Source organism: Phalacrocorax carbo, chromosome 4 (assembly GCF_963921805.1).
Source record: "Phalacrocorax carbo chromosome 4, bPhaCar2.1, whole genome shotgun sequence".
NCBI lineage: Eukaryota > Metazoa > Chordata > Aves > Suliformes > Phalacrocoracidae > Phalacrocorax > Phalacrocorax carbo.
The window spans coordinates 58554157-58571383 of record NC_087516.1 but is presented as its reverse complement, the minus strand read 5'-3'; the positions used below and the strand labels follow the sequence as shown (position 1 = coordinate 58571383).

The 17227-nt window shown below is 38.0% G+C and overlaps 2 protein-coding genes across 5 annotated transcripts in view; both read left to right on the top strand.

Moving 5' to 3' along the window:
- LOC135313126 (collagen alpha-1(XXV) chain-like) overlaps positions 1-4694 on the top strand; it is a 170008-nt gene extending 165314 nt beyond the window's left edge. The window contains exon 3 of the mRNA XM_064450094.1: positions 4417-4694. Coding sequence (XP_064306164.1) covers positions 4417-4499 — 83 coding nt within the window. The 3' untranslated portion in view covers positions 4500-4694. The remainder of the gene's footprint in view (positions 1-4416) is intronic.
- A 3503-nt stretch (positions 4695-8197) lies between these two features.
- Positions 8198-17227, top strand: part of COL25A1 (collagen type XXV alpha 1 chain) — a 159620-nt gene continuing 150590 nt past the window's right edge. For all 4 annotated transcript variants that reach the window (XM_064450092.1, XM_064450091.1, XM_064450093.1 and 1 more), the window contains exon 1: positions 8198-8788. The gene's annotated coding sequence lies outside the window, so the exon portion shown is untranslated. The remainder of the gene's footprint in view (positions 8789-17227) is intronic.

Below are 17227 nucleotides of genomic sequence, written 5' to 3'. Positions count from 1 at the left end.
AAACTGTTTCCTATATAGCAGTATAAAAATAATAGATCTGCCTCAGACCTCTGGCACTGCTGTGCACATAGAGGACAAATTATTTAAAAGAAATAAGGCATGTTGAGGCAACCTTTTCAGGGTCACAGCAATGATCGGACCATAGTCTATCTGAAGTAATTATTTCTGATTTGGATCACTATAATCTGGGATTTCTGATTGCAAAGATTAGAATACCTGTTACAAGGAGGTGAATGTCACCAAAGTTGTGCTTAATATTTTTGCAAGTGTCTTGGAAAAACTATTAAGAGTTATGTTCTTGTTCCTACATGGTGTCTACAATGGTACTACATCAGTAATTTCAACAGCTGTTTCTGCTGAAGGCTGAGAAGAATTTTTGGGTTTGATTGGAGAAATTTGGGGGAAGGGGGAGAAATTGTCACAGCCTTATTATTGACTTGTTACTTTTTATTGCTTGTATTTCAGTTAAAATATCAAGTGTCAAAGTCTAAAGCTGTTATCTGGTTGAAAATGGGGGGGGGGCTGTGGGGGTTTTTGGTTTGTTTGTGGATTTTTTTGGTTTTTGCCAGTTCCTTATGGGTAGGTAAGAAAGTAAAAACTTTTTGAGCAGCTGACATGTAGTGCTTGAGAAGATAAATTCAGATAAGTATTTGACTCTTAATTTTTGGAAATATAACACACCCCCTCCAAATTTCTTTAACTTTCAAAATTCCCTTGGTAGATATGGAATAGCAGTGACATTGATTTTTTTTGTCATTTGAATAAAAAAAAAATCCTTTCTAAATTTTCTCTTCATAAAAATTAGATTCATAATTGGTTTTGGAAGAATAAAATTGTTTCAAATATTTTCAGGCTAAACGGAGTTAAAAATGAAACCCAGCTTATCTTCTGGCATTTTATTCTTCCTCCCTATCTATAGGTAAATCCAGTGGGCTTAGGAAAGCAACTTGTTGGCAAGCTTGGCTACTATAAACTAGCTTTTTCTTATTGCTCAGTATCATGAATCTTTATTAACCCAGCTCACTCCACTGAGATTCAAACTTCTGTTTTTCTTTCTAAGTTTTATATTTTTAATATAAAAAGATGTTGAAAACAAACTGCTTTTTTAATACCCTGCATTAAATTCAATTCAGCATGGACATTTCTGATGCTATCCTAGAGACATTTTTACCCCGGTCAAGAAAGTTCAGAATAGTTGTATCATATGGTGTGTATCTTGTGCAAGCTGTAAAGATCTGTGGACTTGCTGTAAGATGACATTGTGCCTAGTATAACTTTATTCACTGCTCCTTCTGCTGCAGTGAGTCTCCACCAAATCGTCCAATTAGTGCAAAGTTATATAACTATAGACAGATGGAAAATTAATATTTATAGCAAAATGCCCAGGGTTTTGATAACTGGAAACTCTTGGAGCAACAGATGATGTTAGCAGTTAAGTTTTTGAGAAAGCAGCCTGTTCAGGAAAACATGTCAGCTCGTGTAGTTTCTGAAGTAGGAGGTCATGTAGCGATGGCCTTAAATGTGAGTGTTAACATTTCTGTGATTAGCTATTTAAAATGAATTGTTTTGGATTGGTAAAGAAAAAAAAAGATAAATATATATAAAATGTTTCCTCAAATGGTCCCCAAAAGCCAGTAGAAGTTTGCAAGATCCACCTCTTATCTCACAGTTTCTAAGAGGTTTGCAAATGCCACCAGCTTGACAGAGACCTGAGTAGTGCAGAAATCAAAAAAGCTTTTAATGAGAAGGAGAAATGATTCCCATCACTCAGTGGCCCTTGAATACCGCTGGCCTGACAAACCAAAGGTCAGGGGTGGTGGTATGGTTTCCTTAATGCGGGTGCAAATCCAGAGTAATTTTCCTAACTTTAGTGTGTGGTTACTTTGGAAATATAAGAAGAAGCATTTTTCTGGTGAATGACATGTACATCTGAATCCAGTAATCTCAGAATAATGGCTTAGAAGGGGTCAGCACTTGATGTCAGAGGAAGGAACTGAACTGGAGCCCCTTCTTTGCCGTCACTGTACACAGCTACTAAACTGGCAGTTTAATGCTCTATGGAAATATTGTTTGCTGGACAAAATTCATGCCTTCCTAAAATTCCTAGCTTGAAGTTACCTTCAGGGTTTTCTGTTAGTGGCTTTAATGCCTTTTGCTGGTCTGTACTGAAGTTTCTCGGTTTCAAAATCTTGTTTTCTCAAAAGGAAACTTGATAGTAGACATGTCTGTGTGTGTGCATGTGCACATCTATAACACAGTTAAAGTTTAATAAAATAATATTCTCCAAAACAGGATGACAATATTTTGTTGTTACATGCTGAAAGGCAGGTCATTACCTGGGGAAGAACCTTATAAGTTTCTCCTGCACACCCATGTTTGTGATCAGCCCAAATTGCTGCACGGCTGTGATGTGAGCTCGGGGATAGCCCAGGCAATCCCCGCTGAGGACTGCTGCAGGGGTACGTGCATGCGCAGGGGCTCTAACAGGTTTCAGGGTTAGTTGCTGGGGGGTCGGAAAGTATGTGTGTATAGAAACTTACGTGTTGTAACATGCCGTTATCGTTGTAAGAAGTTTCCACAGATCACAGACATCCCTTGCAGAGGCTGGAGTGTTTCAGGAGGAAGTTGCAGGGTTCTCTACACTGAAGTGACACTTTTGCTATTTTTCAGCATATAATAACTAAATATTCTTGCCTGGTTAAGTATGCTGTTGACAATGAATATCCTATGCCATTCTTGTTTTGTGTAATATTCTTGTCTTGAACTTGTGTTGCATTACGCCACTGCTATCTAGAGAAAGAAGATACAGAGAAAGAAAATACAGAGAAAGAAAATACAGAGAAAGAAAATACAGAGAAAGAAAATACAGAGAAAGAAAATATAGAGAAAGAAATAGGATTTTATTAAGATTTATAATGTTCTGATAGGAATACACCTCTCTACCTTCAAGGCAAGAGCACACCTCTTTTATACTTTTTTTTTTTTAAACAATATTCTTCTGTTTCCCTGGCAAACTAATGCTGTTTCACACATATATTGAAATTGTAGCACTAATGTTTCTTTTCAGCATCTTAGTCTTTTAAGCCAGACTGCTGCAAATATATAATGCAAAGTAAGATTTGGCATTTGTATGCTATGGGATGATAGTTCAGATGATTTGTCAAGTCTTGTAGCTGTTTAAAGTAGTAAACAGTTGCTTAACTATTTGCACAAAAACACCTGTGCACCTACTCTCTTATACAAACAGTGAGATACAGCCACAGCAGAGGTACTTGTGCTCCTGCATGCGTTGCTGTTTTTGGAAATTCCACCCGTGCACTTGCCTTTCTTCAGCAGCTTTGAGAGTCCCGCCTGTGGTTCTTCCTTAAGAGCAGCAGCATTTCAGTACCCTGTGTCACCTCCACAGCTGCTGCCTCGCTGCCTAGTTGTACAAGGAGAAGGGCGAGTGTATTTTCCTTGCCTTTTCAAGAACAATATGTCAAGGTCACCAAGAAGAGAGGAAGAATGTTGTACTGATGTCTGCAGTTTAGAAAGGATGTTAAAGATTGGAGTGCAGAAATGAGGGACAAAAGTGATTTTATTTTTTCTTTAGAGGTGGCAGAAGACACTGACTATAGTATGTAAATATTTCTGGAGAAAGGACAATTAGTAGTGAAGGGTTCCTTAGCAAAAAGCATACAGGGACTTGGCTGTTGTATTATGGCTAACAGACATAAACTGGAGGCAAAGCACCTTAAACAGTGTCTAACACTACATATGCTGGGGGATGGTGAGCCAGGTGATGGTTTCTTTATCTCTTGGATGTTTTCAGGTGGAGGCTGGATGCTTTTTTCCAGAAGGTTTGCTTTTATAAGTAAATGTTAATCTTTGGCCTTAGTACAGGAATACTGAATGAAATCTAATGCCCCGTGATAAGTTGGTTTAAGAAGATTGAAGGAATGGTGTGGTCTAGCAATTCTGAGGAATACAAAGACTTTTTCTGAGGGAAGGAAACAAAATATTTTTTCTCTGGGGTTCGTGGTGGAAAGCAGAATAATTGATGGGCTTCAGTGCAGCAAGTTGGGCATAAAGAAAAATGTTCCACTTGTCAGAACAGTAAAATACTGGGGATAAAATGCCTGTGGAAGTTGCAGTAATAATTTAGATGTGTTTTTTTCCCTTGAGAAAGAGGGATGAACTGGATGACCTCTAAAGTTTCTCCCAGCCTTTTTTTCTGAGAGCCTATAGTGGGTGATGTAGCTGTCAATTTTACCTTCAACTTCCTGAATCTTATTCTGGTTATCTTTTACCCCTGCTCGGCCAAAGTCTCTGGACTCCATGTAATGCATTTGTTTAATGCCCTTACATCCAAACACAAATTACATTCTGCGTATAATTTCAAGAAAAAAAAGTTACAACCCACTATCTTCTTTTTAGGTCCTCCAGGGAAAAGAGGTAAGCGGGGCAGAAGAGGAGAGACTGGTAAGTTTTCAATTCCTGTAAGATCCATCGTTATTTGATGTCTGTGTTTTTGTGTGGATGCATACCCAGCATGCCTTCACGTTTAGTAGTATTGCTTGTGTGCTCTGAAAGAGGGTTCTGAAACTTCTCTGGTAAAAATTTGTGACCCTTGGCATATACCTGGTGGCCTTCCAGATAGTCTTCTAGTCTTGCGTGTCATTAATTTGTAGGCACACTTCATGATGCTTGATGCGGTACCATTGGTAACATATTGGTAATTGTCAAACCTTTTTGTTGTCGTCTTACACTTGTGCAAGTTAGAATAACTCCATGTACTCCAGTAGTTGGGGTACTGTAAGTCAGCGTTTCATCAGGCCCCCTTGGTTTGAGATGAACAATATTATAAGGAAATAAAGAAGGAAATAAAATTCCTTAGGTTAAGAATGTTGTCACATTATTTCCCTGAGTACCAACTAGACTACTCTGTATGAGAGAAACTGTTGTTTACTAGAAATTACTAGCGATTAAGTTCTTACAGAAGTAAGAAAAACATTTATTGGTTCGTTACCCTGTAGCAGGGAGGTTGCTGTTGAGAGAATCCTGCTGTTGCTGTGGAGCTTGAAATTTCATTTGAGACAATGTTATGAGATGCTGAGCTCCTCCTCCTGCTGACATTCACAGGAACTGGAACTGTTGATTACCTTGTGGGATCGAGCCTTTCATAAAGGTGAACTTTCCAGAGGCGATGCAGGAGAAAATGAGCATTCCTAATCTCCTTGGCCATCTTGTCTAATCTGCAAGTTAGGAAAATCTTTCAGCCAACTTGATCTCTGTAAATCTTATGTAGCCTTTCTTACCTCTGCAAATGATCATTTATCTGACTCTTAAACTATTTCCATGTTTTTCTGCATCACAAAACTGAAGCCAAACCCTGCCAAAAGTTACTAAATATCACCTAGTGTTTCCATTCAGCGTTGGATTAGTATTTACTTCAGAGAAAAATGCTGTGGTACAGAAGGAAATTTTATGGTGGAAGATTGTCTTAGAAATGATCCTGGCAATTACTTTTCAGGATGCTTGTAGATTCATTTTACATTTCAAATAAACACGTATTAAACTATTAACAAAGGAAATTGATCTCTCATTTAAAAACAGACCTGCATCTTAAAATGCTGTTTTAGAACATTTACCAGGATAAAGAAATTGCCTTAGTTACTGGACAATAAAATTCCTTTGTTAAAACCAAAAGGCTGTCAATATTAAAAGCAATCTCAAAGTACAGCTGCTGCTGTTTTATACTCCTTTTGCACTTCACTTTTTATTCAGAAATTAGAGAGGGCTTAATGAAAGCTTAATGAAATGTCATTGATTTGGGACCTGCAGCTGCTCAACTTAATAAGACTGAAATACTAGATTTGATTTGTGGCCCTTTGATAATGTTTCCAAGAACTGCTATACAAAAGTCTTTGAGTCTAAATAATTGAAAAAATGTGCAAATATCACTTCACGAAGTGTGACATTTTAATAGGGAGCATTTTATATGTGTGCCTTGAGAAAGGAAGGTGATGAAAAGAAAGTTCAGCGCTGTCAGGTGGCCACTGAAACTTCCCCTCGTAGGTAAAGTGGGAAGGCTGGAAGATGCTGGTGCACGTATATCTTGACGAGATGCCAAGGTTAAATGCCAAGGGTACTTTGTGCAATTTTGCGGCCAAGCTGTGATCAAATGCCAGCTGTGTGGCCAACTGAAACTGGTAACGTAGTTACATACGCTTTATGTGGAGTCTGACAAAATTAATTGTAGTCCATGGCTGGTGTTTTTGGACTGGCATGAAATTGCATGGAAATGGATGGAGAAGCGACTTGCATAAGATTGCATGATTGTAATTGAAGAATTGGTAAGGTAAGCGCATGCATTTAGGCATTAGTCATCATTTACAAGTTGCAAAGCACAGTCAAAGCTAAAAAGTACTTAAATGGGAAAATGCATACAGTGTGTTAGCAGTGTTGATCACTTACAATCCTGAGGCCTTGTGCTTGGCTTAGTACATATGTGTCTTTCTTTAGTAACTTCATCATCTTACATATTCTTTTTTTTCTCTTTTTTTACCCTCTTTCCCTCTCCCCCGCCCCACAGGACCTCCTGTAAGTACAGTGAAACATTGTTGGTTCTTCCAGAATCAGGGAGAAATCTGTTAGATCCTGTTAAGTTATCTCCATGCTAAAATGATGATGTATCATCAAGAGGGAATTTTGATATTTATACCTATACAGTGTAAACACGCACTAATTATCTTGGAGCTGACTAATTTAATCAGAAAGTTCCTTAAGAAAAAAGTCTCTAAAACAATAAAGCTTTATATTCAGCACTCCAGATAGCAGCTTGGATCGCAATTCCACGTAAGTATGTTATGTTCATTTTGCTTATGACTTGTTAAACAGATATTTTATTGCAGTATGAAAATGTGCAAGTATCTTAAGTCCAGTCTCGGTCACTCTGCCTTTTGCTGGGTAGTAACTTCCTCTGCAGTTACCACAAACTCTTGGGGTACAGGCTCCTTGTTCTTTGGAGGTCTACAGGCTGTCCAGCCCATTGCTTGTGTAATTGTTACTGAAGCCAGTAAGCTTGTGTAAAATGAATATTAAATAATACTATTCAGTTCAGTAAATTGATTGAATCTTATGCTAATCTTCTGTGTTAGAAAACAGTTTCTCTCTTCTGGGGTTTTATGGTTGTTTTGGTTTTTGGTTGGGTTTTTTCTTTGTCTGTTTGGTTTTTCTTTCCTTTATGGTATATTCCCTGGGTAGGTCAAAAGTCAGACTTGAAGAACAGGACTAAACATATATCTATATCTATATATAATCTCAAACATTTGTATTTGTCATGCCATTATTGTGCACCAGCTGGTGTAAAAGTGTGACCATTAAAACAGTATTTCTTTTACAGTGTTTGCAGACTTCTATTTTTTTTCTTTGATAGGTATAGTATTTCCACAATATTTTTTGGGACCAGATTATCTGTCTATTCTATGCTACATGTATATTTGAGAATAGTGAATTAATATGTTGAAATTCTGCTGTGACATAATGATTTTACTGTAAAGTGGATATACTGAGCTGTGATACTACTTATCCTTGAAAGATTTTGACCATGTGCTCAGCAGTTTATAGTGGCAAATCTGCTTAACAAGCCATCAATGAAAAGCCAGGCTTAATGCATAATGGTGCTGTTTATTTGAAAGAAACACTGGCTTCCCCAATTTCATTTGCAGTCTTCCCATGAAACACAAAGAACAACCATAAATCATGATATAAGCGATTTTCCTGTAGCAAGACAATGCGGCAAGAGTTCACTTTGTGCCTTGGTATAAATGTCTTTGACTTCAGCTCCCTACTGTTTTAGTATAGGTTCATTTTAAAAAAGAGACTGGATCATGGCAATATTAACACAAACCTGAAATAATTCCCAAGACTGAATAATTTTAAGTATATGACTTAAAATTCCAAGTTTCGTATTCAAAACTTAGAAGACTTCATCTTGTTGACAGGCAGTGAGGGTTTAAGTTGCTACAAGGCATTTAAAAATGTAATTTCTGTTCCTAATTCACTTTTTTATTTTCATAGACACAGTCTGGCTAGGGCCAACTGTTGTGGACTCAGTTATTCTTTTCACCTGGGAGACTGTAGTAATCATTTTCATTTAAAAAAAGCAAGTATTTGTATATCCCACATAGCACTGCATGGAATTAGGTATATGGTGTATTTTCAAAGGCCACTGCAGAGCTCTGTTTATTTTCCCTGAACATGACTACTGAGTGTCGCGTGTGATAACAGTCAAAGGCTGGGGCTTTCAATCTTTTTTGTTGTTATTGTTGTTGTGGTGGGGTTTTTTTTATTTTTTAATCATCTGTTATAGCATTCTCAAATTCCTTCTTTGGCACCCATGTTCTAGTGGTAGCCTATATGTCTAATACTTTACTGCCTAGGTACTGAAACTTTTTTTCTTTTGACCATATATTGCCCCTCAGTCTACATGGATAACTCTCTTTGTAACAAAAGACATTTCAGTGAGCATCCAAAGTAGCTAGTAGCCTTTTAATTAGAAAGTTTATTTAAGTTAAAACATATAATTTCCATTGACAAAGCCTCATTTCTTCATTGTGTAAAACCTATTTCATATTTGTTGGTTTGTAATATCATCACATATAAAAATTAATAGGTATGCAAATTATAATTTGCCAGTAATGTACTCTGCATGCTTGTATGTCATATGTCACGACTGTGTTGTTAATGTGTGTCATACCATTTCATCTCATTCAACCAGGGTCTACCAGGGCGAAATGGCTATCCGGTAACTCATCATATGTTTATGATAGCTTATATTACTCTAAAATCATGTTGCTTTATTTTGGTTTTGCTTAATTACTGCCAAAAAGATCTTTTTTTCTGTTTCTCAGATGCCTACAAAATGTAGGACTTTCTTTTTTAAAAAAAAAAAAAAGCCAGCAAAAGAACTTTGATTTTAAAAAAGAACCTGAGTGTTTACGATGCCTAAATGCAATGCACTTATTGTTTGACATTGTACATATTTTGTGTTAAGCTTCTGCATTTTTGCATTAAAAAAATATTTTTTTACTCTAATTTAAAAAAATTCTTTACCAGGATACTGCGGCACAATTTTCCATATTAGAAAGCTGTACAGTTGCCATATGAACCTCTAAGTCCTTTCTTTCTTTCTTTCTTTCTTTTAACTGTTCCTGTTAACTGTCCTGTTTCTCTTGACTGCTTTGTTCAGTACATTTTGAACAAAGCAAAACGCTGTTACGGAGGTCCTAGCTGTGTTGTGTATCACAGAGGAATTTTCTGAAAATTAATTTGATTTGTTTTTCTGCCAGTTTCATTCATATCTTTAGGATTTATTGCCTGAAAAAAATATATGAAATAATGCATCTTTCTAAAATCTATTAATAATATTTTTCTTTCAAGTGGTCAGGCAAGCTGACTGCAGTGTTCCTTCAAGGAGAGAAGCGTACGCCTGTTGTCACATGTGTATTAGAAACCAAGTGACAAAATGTGTTAGTGGATGCATGTCAGAGACAATACATACGCACAACATAATGGCTGTTGATAATGATCTTACTTTGAGCGCTTGATAGTATAGCATGGAGGGCCCACCCATACTGATTTGCCTATGGATTTCATATAAAAGATGTCAACTTTCTCAGTGATTTTTACAAATGTTTCTGTTGGTAGATACAAATTGCATACCTTGAACACCTGCAGGTAGAGGACAATTTCATAGAATCATAGAATCTCAGAATGGTTTGTACTGGAGGGGACCTTTATAGATCATCTAGTCCAACCCGCTGCCATGGGCAGGGACGTCTTCACCTAGATCCAGTTGCTCAAAGCCCTGTCCAACTTGACCTTTAACAATTCCAGTGATGGGGCATCCACAACCTCTCTGGGCAACCTACTCCGGTGTCTCATCACCCTCACTGTAAAAAAAAATTCTTCTGTATGTCCAGCCTAAACCTACCGTCTTTCAGTTTAAAATTGTTGTCCCTTGTCCTGTCGCTACAGACCTTGGTAAAAAAAAAAAATCATCTTCATCTTTCTTATAAGCCCCCTTTATATATTGAAAAGCTGCGATAAGATCTCCCTGGAGCCTTTTATTCTCCAGGCTGAACAACCCCAATTGTCTCAACCTCTCTTTGTACGAGAGACCCCTCTGATCATTTCTGTGGCCGTCCTCTGGTCCTGCTCTAACAGGCTCATGTCTGACTTGTGCTGGGGGCTCCAGAGCTGGACGTAGCACTCCAGGTAGGGTTTCAGAAGACCAGAGTAGAGGGGGAGAATCACCTCCCTTGACCTGCTGGCCTCGCTTGTTTTGATGCAGCCCATTACAACGCTTTTCTCTGGGCATCTTCTGTAGCTGCAGCGTTTACTGAGAAATGTTACCAATGAAACATTATCCAGTGCCTATCTTTACGATTTTTACTATTATGAATGGTTGAAAGTCAGCTTGTGAGGAATCGATCATCAGCATCAAGAAACCTGCTTGGATATACTGAAACCATTATCAGGTTTCAGAGTACACATCCCCATTTCATTTATAATGCTTAATCTATGTAGGTGAGCGCGCAAGTGTGTGGAGGAGAAGATGGAGTGAAAAAGCTTGCTAAAACCCCTTTTTTGGTCATCATCCAGCTGTGAGCTCTATATACATAGGTTGGGATTTAGAAGAAAAAAGACCCACAGTGACAACAAAGAAGCCCTTAGGCTCTTAGATCATGAATTCTGTGGAAATTAAATATCTTCAGTGTTCCTCATTCCAGCTAATGACCTTAATGCACAAGGTAAAGTTTACATTGCGCAAAGCACAAAAGCCTCATAGATTTAACTTCTTGGCCTAACATGTAAGTTGAGAAAATGAGTGAATGTATTAGCGATGGACTCATGCATGTTTTGAAGGCTCCACGGGAACAGTTTAAAAATACCATTTTCTTTAGATCCTGAAGACCCAGTCCTTTGTCCTGGTCCAGCTGGTTTTTTTTTTTTTGAAGAGATTTGTTGTTGGATCTGAAGACAATAAAGGTTCCTGGAAGCCATGCTATTGAAATTGCTGGGTCTAATAGTGGCATTATTATGGGCAAACTTTAGCCTGAATGCATGTCTCTGCATGCATGCAACCATCCGACCATCCGCGCGTGTGCAGGCAAATGTGTGTCTTCAGTAGTGCTTAGTAGTGATTAGTGATTGAACACTTCTTCCTGCATGAAAATGACTGGGAAAAGAATTTGGCATTGGTTCTTGAAAGTCATCACTTGGCTAGCTGTTTCGACCTGTTCAGTTACAGCCATATCCTCCTGCTTTCAATGGGAAATATGTAACAGCAAATGCAATGCACTTTAAAAGTACTTATACAGTCCTGCAGAGCTCTATGAAAAGGCTATTAGTGTTTAAAGTTATTTCTCTAGAGTCCTATTTAACTCCTGTAGAAACCTTATTGCTTTAATCTTTATTGGATTTTATAGGATATTCTGTGAGGATAGTGAGGTGTATCTGCCACATATAACCTAAAAAAGCTCTGCTCAATAGGCCAAAACATAACGATGCAATCTCACAAAAACTAGTGGCTATTTTCTCCAAGAGAAGTTTTCATTGTCTGTGTTCATCCTTATTTTAAGAAACAGTAATAACAGTAAAGGGAATTACAGTGAGAGATCTAAGTTCCTGGGAAGATACAGTATCAAAAGTCAAGAAAACAAGCTGGACTGACTGCTAGCGAGTAACACAGTTATTAAGGGGTTTGAAAGACCAGGATTAATTGGTTACTATGTAAGGCTCCATGAATACTATAAAAAGTGTACAGTGGTATAGCTCCTTTTTTTCCTTACTAAGAGCTTTGTGTAACTGAGAGTGACCAAATTCAGAGTTGTCAGCCTTCCAACTTCAGTTTAAAATTGAAATAGGCTATCACATCTTCTTAAATAAGAAAGCAAAGGAGTGCACAAACGTTAGACAGCAAGAACACAGGCATTAGTTGCAGGGGGTTTGTATGATAGTGTCACTTCAGAAATAGCACTAGAACTTGGCGGGGTGGGGGGAGGAACCGACCCAGTAGATTGTGAATGCAGTGAAGAGGAACTTCTACACAAATCATGTAGTGCTCTGCAGGGGAAAAGCAATCTTTTAAGCTGGTTGAATGGGTAGAAGTTGTTTTCCATTGAAAACCTAAAGCAGACTGAGAAAAGTTTTCCTACCCCTTCTCCCAAGCTGGGGTACAGATTAAGCTCACCGTCCAAGTAAATAATCCCGGAAGTTGTTGCCATATATGGTGGTAAAGCTTCTCTGTCTTCAAAATAAAGTTTCACAATATGAAGAAGCCCATATAGTTTTGCTTCGTAAAAGAGGGGATCAGGGCAATTGTCTTAGATCTTTCCATAATGTCAGTCTTAGAGGACCTTTAGGAGCTGTGGAAGGCTATGGCTGCTCCAGGTGACTATGTGCCCTGTATTAAATCTCATTTCTCCTTACATCCTTGTTTCATCTTCAAGAAATGTAGACAGATTCCTCTCTTGCAGAAAAGGATGTGTCTAAACTGGAGATTGTTCTCCTGTAACTGTAAAATATCATCACTTGCTCAAAACTGAAATGTAGATCTTTGCAATTTCACCCGTCATTTCATTTAAATTTTTCCTAGCTCTTGAAAGACGTACTTACCTCTGAATGATGAAGATAACAAACTGGCAAAGCTTAGGGGTACAGGAAGAGAATTCCAGTTATTATTTAGCCTGTTATAATTCCGTCTAACTTAGAAAATGTCTTTATAATTACACTTCTGATTTTTGCACCTGTAAAAACGTGTCCCAGTATACCCTAAGACAAGCTGTTATCCTGATAGGTAAAGAATTTCAGGTTGCTGTTAGAAAGCTCTGATTCCCCCTCACTCCCCTTTCTGTTCCTCTACTGCTAAAGGTGAAGAGAATTCCAGGTAGAACAGAGAAGGGCTGTGAGAGGTTTGAGTCTGAAGAAATAGGCCTGGTTTGGAAAAAGATGAAAACTACTGCTGTGAGAAATTGGAAAAAGGCATTTGATTGTCCTGCTGTGTTGCTTTGTCTTTGACACTGCTTCATATTTCATTTTCTGCTGTGTCTCCAGTTAGAGACTGGGGCTGTGTAGGCAAATGCGTAGTAAATAGCAGTGTAGCACAGACCCTTCCCTCTTCCTTCCTCCATCTTCCCTTTCATATCATGAAACTCAAATGTAAATACATGAGGTAAGTTTCCTGTGCAGTTTGGAAAGAACATCTTTGTGTAGGGCTAAGCATTGAGCTTTCATTCTTTGTTCCATGCAGCAACCAGGCAAGGCTATGTTTGAAGACTCCGTTGTATTTGCCTGCGTTGAGCAGCCATGAAATCTGGCTCTTCTTCCACCTGTTTTTAAGAAGCATAAGGCAGTTGCAAAACCAAACAGAAATACTGATGTGGGTACTTAAGGCAAGTATTAAGTATCAGCAATAACTTCTCAAAAGGTTCTGTATGTTCTCAGGTATATTATGTATGTGTTGTCTGTTTAAAAATGAGAAGACCCAATGCCATTGTAAGGCAGCAGCAGGAGGCTTACCTGCATGGGAAGGTTACCCTGGAGGTTTCTTCCTCTTGTCTTTGCCTCCAATTCCACGCACATCATCGGTGAGGACAAGTCTTGGAGAGTGTTCCTCATCTGTGCATGAGGTATCAGGACCAATATCTTACAGGAGCTGCCAATGGTTGGAAGTACAAGCCGTGGGTATGACGTTTCAGTAATTTGGCTATGACCGAGGTTTGGAACCAACCTTGTTTCTGGGAGAGTTTTCACAGGAGATTCCAGGTCATCTACAGAGTTAGGCAAGTACCAGTTTGATTTTGGAGGTATTTTATATATTCTTTAAAACTAAGAGACATAAATCAATTTCTAGCATGAGAAGTGAAAAACAATTGATGCATAAAGTTTTCTCATTAGGGTGTCCTGTGGGATGTCTGCTTTTCCAGTTTATTTCTTTTAACAGATTTGACGTGCAAGTCTACCAAAAAAAAGGGATGGGTGTTGGCTGGGCTTTTTGTGTCAGTTCAGATGTATCTAGTAGTCTTTAATTCTCAGCTACTTTATAACCTCAGATACTATGGCGGGTCTGTTGCTGTAAAATGAACATAACTAGAATAATCAAAAGAGAATAAATGACCAAAGATTGGGAGTTTTTCATCTGTGATTAAGCACAGCATGTGGCAGCATTAAGCACTTCTGTAACAGCTGTGGTATGCCCAGTAGCTGGTCAGGTCTCCCCTTTTTCACAGTTGTTATAAAATATAAATGTCTAAGCTCAAGGAGTGGCGATGTCAGTTCCTGACCTTACCTTGAGGATTTGGCTTGGTGATTATGTAGAAGTTTCCCACTCTACAGCATTTATTTTTCTCAACAGGTGTCTTCACAGACCACCTTTTATTTTTGGCATTTGACCAAAGTAACGTCTTAAACATATACCAGAAAAACATTTGCAATAAATTTCAGGTTTGGTAGTGAAGCATTGATAATTATTTCAGGTTTTATTATTTTTTTAATTTTATTTTTAAATACACAGAAAATTCAAAACATCTGGAATCTAAAAACTTTTTTGTACTGTGATCTTAGTATGTGTGTTCTCAGTTCTTTATATTTTATCCTTATTTTTAGTCCTGGCAGAGGTGATTGGCTTGGGAGACATGAGGTTTTCAGTTGATCCATCTGCCTCAAACTTCTTGCTTGTCCTCAGGGAGCGGAGAGAATCCTCTGCTATCTTCACAGAGATACAGTTGGTCAGCTGTCCATCTCAAAATGTTACTGGGTTTACAGATTTCTTTATTCATAACCATGTACTCCTTGCCCATTTTTCAGAAAAGTTGCCAGCTGATGCCAATGCTTTACATTCAGCAGAAAGCGAGTGACTACTCAGGATGAGTATAAATTAAGTCCTTAGACCTTTTATTTCTTATTTCACATAACCACTTTCCATTAATACATCCACCGCAACAAATTGGAACTCCCAAGTACCCTCGCCATGGTTCACCAAAACTCTGCATATAGGCCGTTTGTTAGTGAGTCTTCCAAGAACATACTTCAGCTCACACAGAGTGTAATACTAATCTGTCACAGTCAGTCCCTAGGCTTCTTTGTATGCTGGATGCAGGTGCTGCAGTCCTGTCACAGAAGCTTATAATGAGAGCTGGGCTTGTCTGTTATAGTCAGGCCAGCAACTGCAGGATCAAGAGTTGGGCAGATACAGCATTCAGTTCCACTCTCACACATGAAGTTGTCAGCTTTGCTGTAGGCAAAGGATGCTTTCGATCTTTTCCATGGATATCTCTGCAAAGGCCAGCACCCAGTGGTAGCTGTGGCTGCTGGAATTGACTGCTCTAAGTGATGGATACCAGTATGAGCTTTTTCAAGTCCTACCTGTGTAATGTTTTTTGAGCCTTGAACAAAGGTCAACCAGAGGTGGGTCACTTGCTTAAGTACAAATTTTGCCTTGATATCAAAACATAGGTAAGGTCCTAATTGCCATTTTTAACTGCAGTAACTAAAAAAATGCATTCTAGCAGTTAATATTCAGATAGGTAAGTTACGTATATATAAACTAAGTATTCAGATAGGTAAGTTAAAAATACTCAGATAGGTAAGTTAAAAAATGCATTCTGGCAGTTAATATTCAGATGGGTAAGAGTGTCCACTCTGTAAAGAAGTGAGTTACACCTACCTTGCTTGCAGTTGTTGCCATCCTGCAGTATTGGTTAATAGACCTATAGTGGCAAGGTGTGTCGAATTGTTTGTTCCTAGAAAACTCAATGGTACCTCAGAAATCTTCCTAGCAGTCACAACACAGTGAATTGGAATTTATCAATAATACAGTACCAGAATCCGTAACAGTTATGCAGTTCCCAAATACATGCTTCTGCTCAACACGCTTGCTGCTAAGCAGGTTAACTCTGTAGTATTTCTGTGCCATGAGAACCAGAGGAAGGCGGTAAGAATATTGTACTACTTTTAGAAAAATGCTGCAGCTGAGGGCATACTAATAGTCAACAAATAAACTTCCACTTTTTCTTACAAATTGTGGGAAAGTCTGTAAATTCACATGTCTGTCTGAGTAATAACTGTGGCCTTTGTAATGCTCAGTCACATTAATATGATAATGTTTTTTATGACCTTTGGATCTATAATATAATATGTAATAAAATTAATCAGTTTAATGCCTTTGTATGCAATTTTTTTTTGCAGTGATTGAAGCTAATCATAAAAGTTGACTCGAACAGAGAAGTTTGAGACCTTTTAAGCTTACAGTTGCTATTAATTGTGTGTCGCAGATGATAATTGAAGCTACACATCAGGACATCTTTATTAGATTCTTAGAGGCCAATTTTCACTTTGAATGAACCATGGGCTGAATGCTTTCATCTGTTACGTTCATGTAATGCTAAGTGCATAAATAAGAGAAGGCAGTGTTTATTCCTAAAACTCCCTGGAGGATACTCAGAGTGCCCCAAGCTATTCCATATCTGCGGCTGTGGTAGTGAAATGCCTCATCTGCAAAAGCCAGCAATATAAGATAGTTCAACCCTTTTCCTCACTTGCAGTGAAAAAAAAGAAACTGCCATAGATAAGCTAAAGTAGAAACTTCACATGGTGACTTAAGAAAATTACTTGTGCTGCAATAAATGCCTGCCTACATAGTATGTTCTTGTTTAAATCATTACACTTTCTAAATTATTTTAGTCCATTTTTTACATAGCATTAAAAATAAGGATGTAAAAAATTAGTAGAATAATAAAACCAAATTACAATATATAACCTCGATGTATCATTAGTAATACATAAAATTGTAAGTATGCTGGATCCTCCAAGACGCTTCTTTAAACCAGCAATTTCCGTCTCAGATGCATGGACAGAGAAATTGCAAAATCCACATCTCTGCACAGCATTTTGCAGATGTCAGTGTGTGATAAGAACTAAGTACATAATGCTACGATATGCTAGGGTACTGTGAGCTCGTGTGAATCGTGTAGATTAGACTCAGCTGATGTCAGTTCAAAATGATACAACCCCATATATCTGTCAGATAAATACAGGATTATAGCTGATGGTAGATAGAGAGGGTTAGGTGTAATTTAACAGTTAAATGTGCTTTTTCAGTTTTTTCCTCTGCAGCTTTCAAAATTAGCCTCTCATCTTTCATAATAAAGCATGTATAGATAGAGAAAGGAATTAAGCTGGT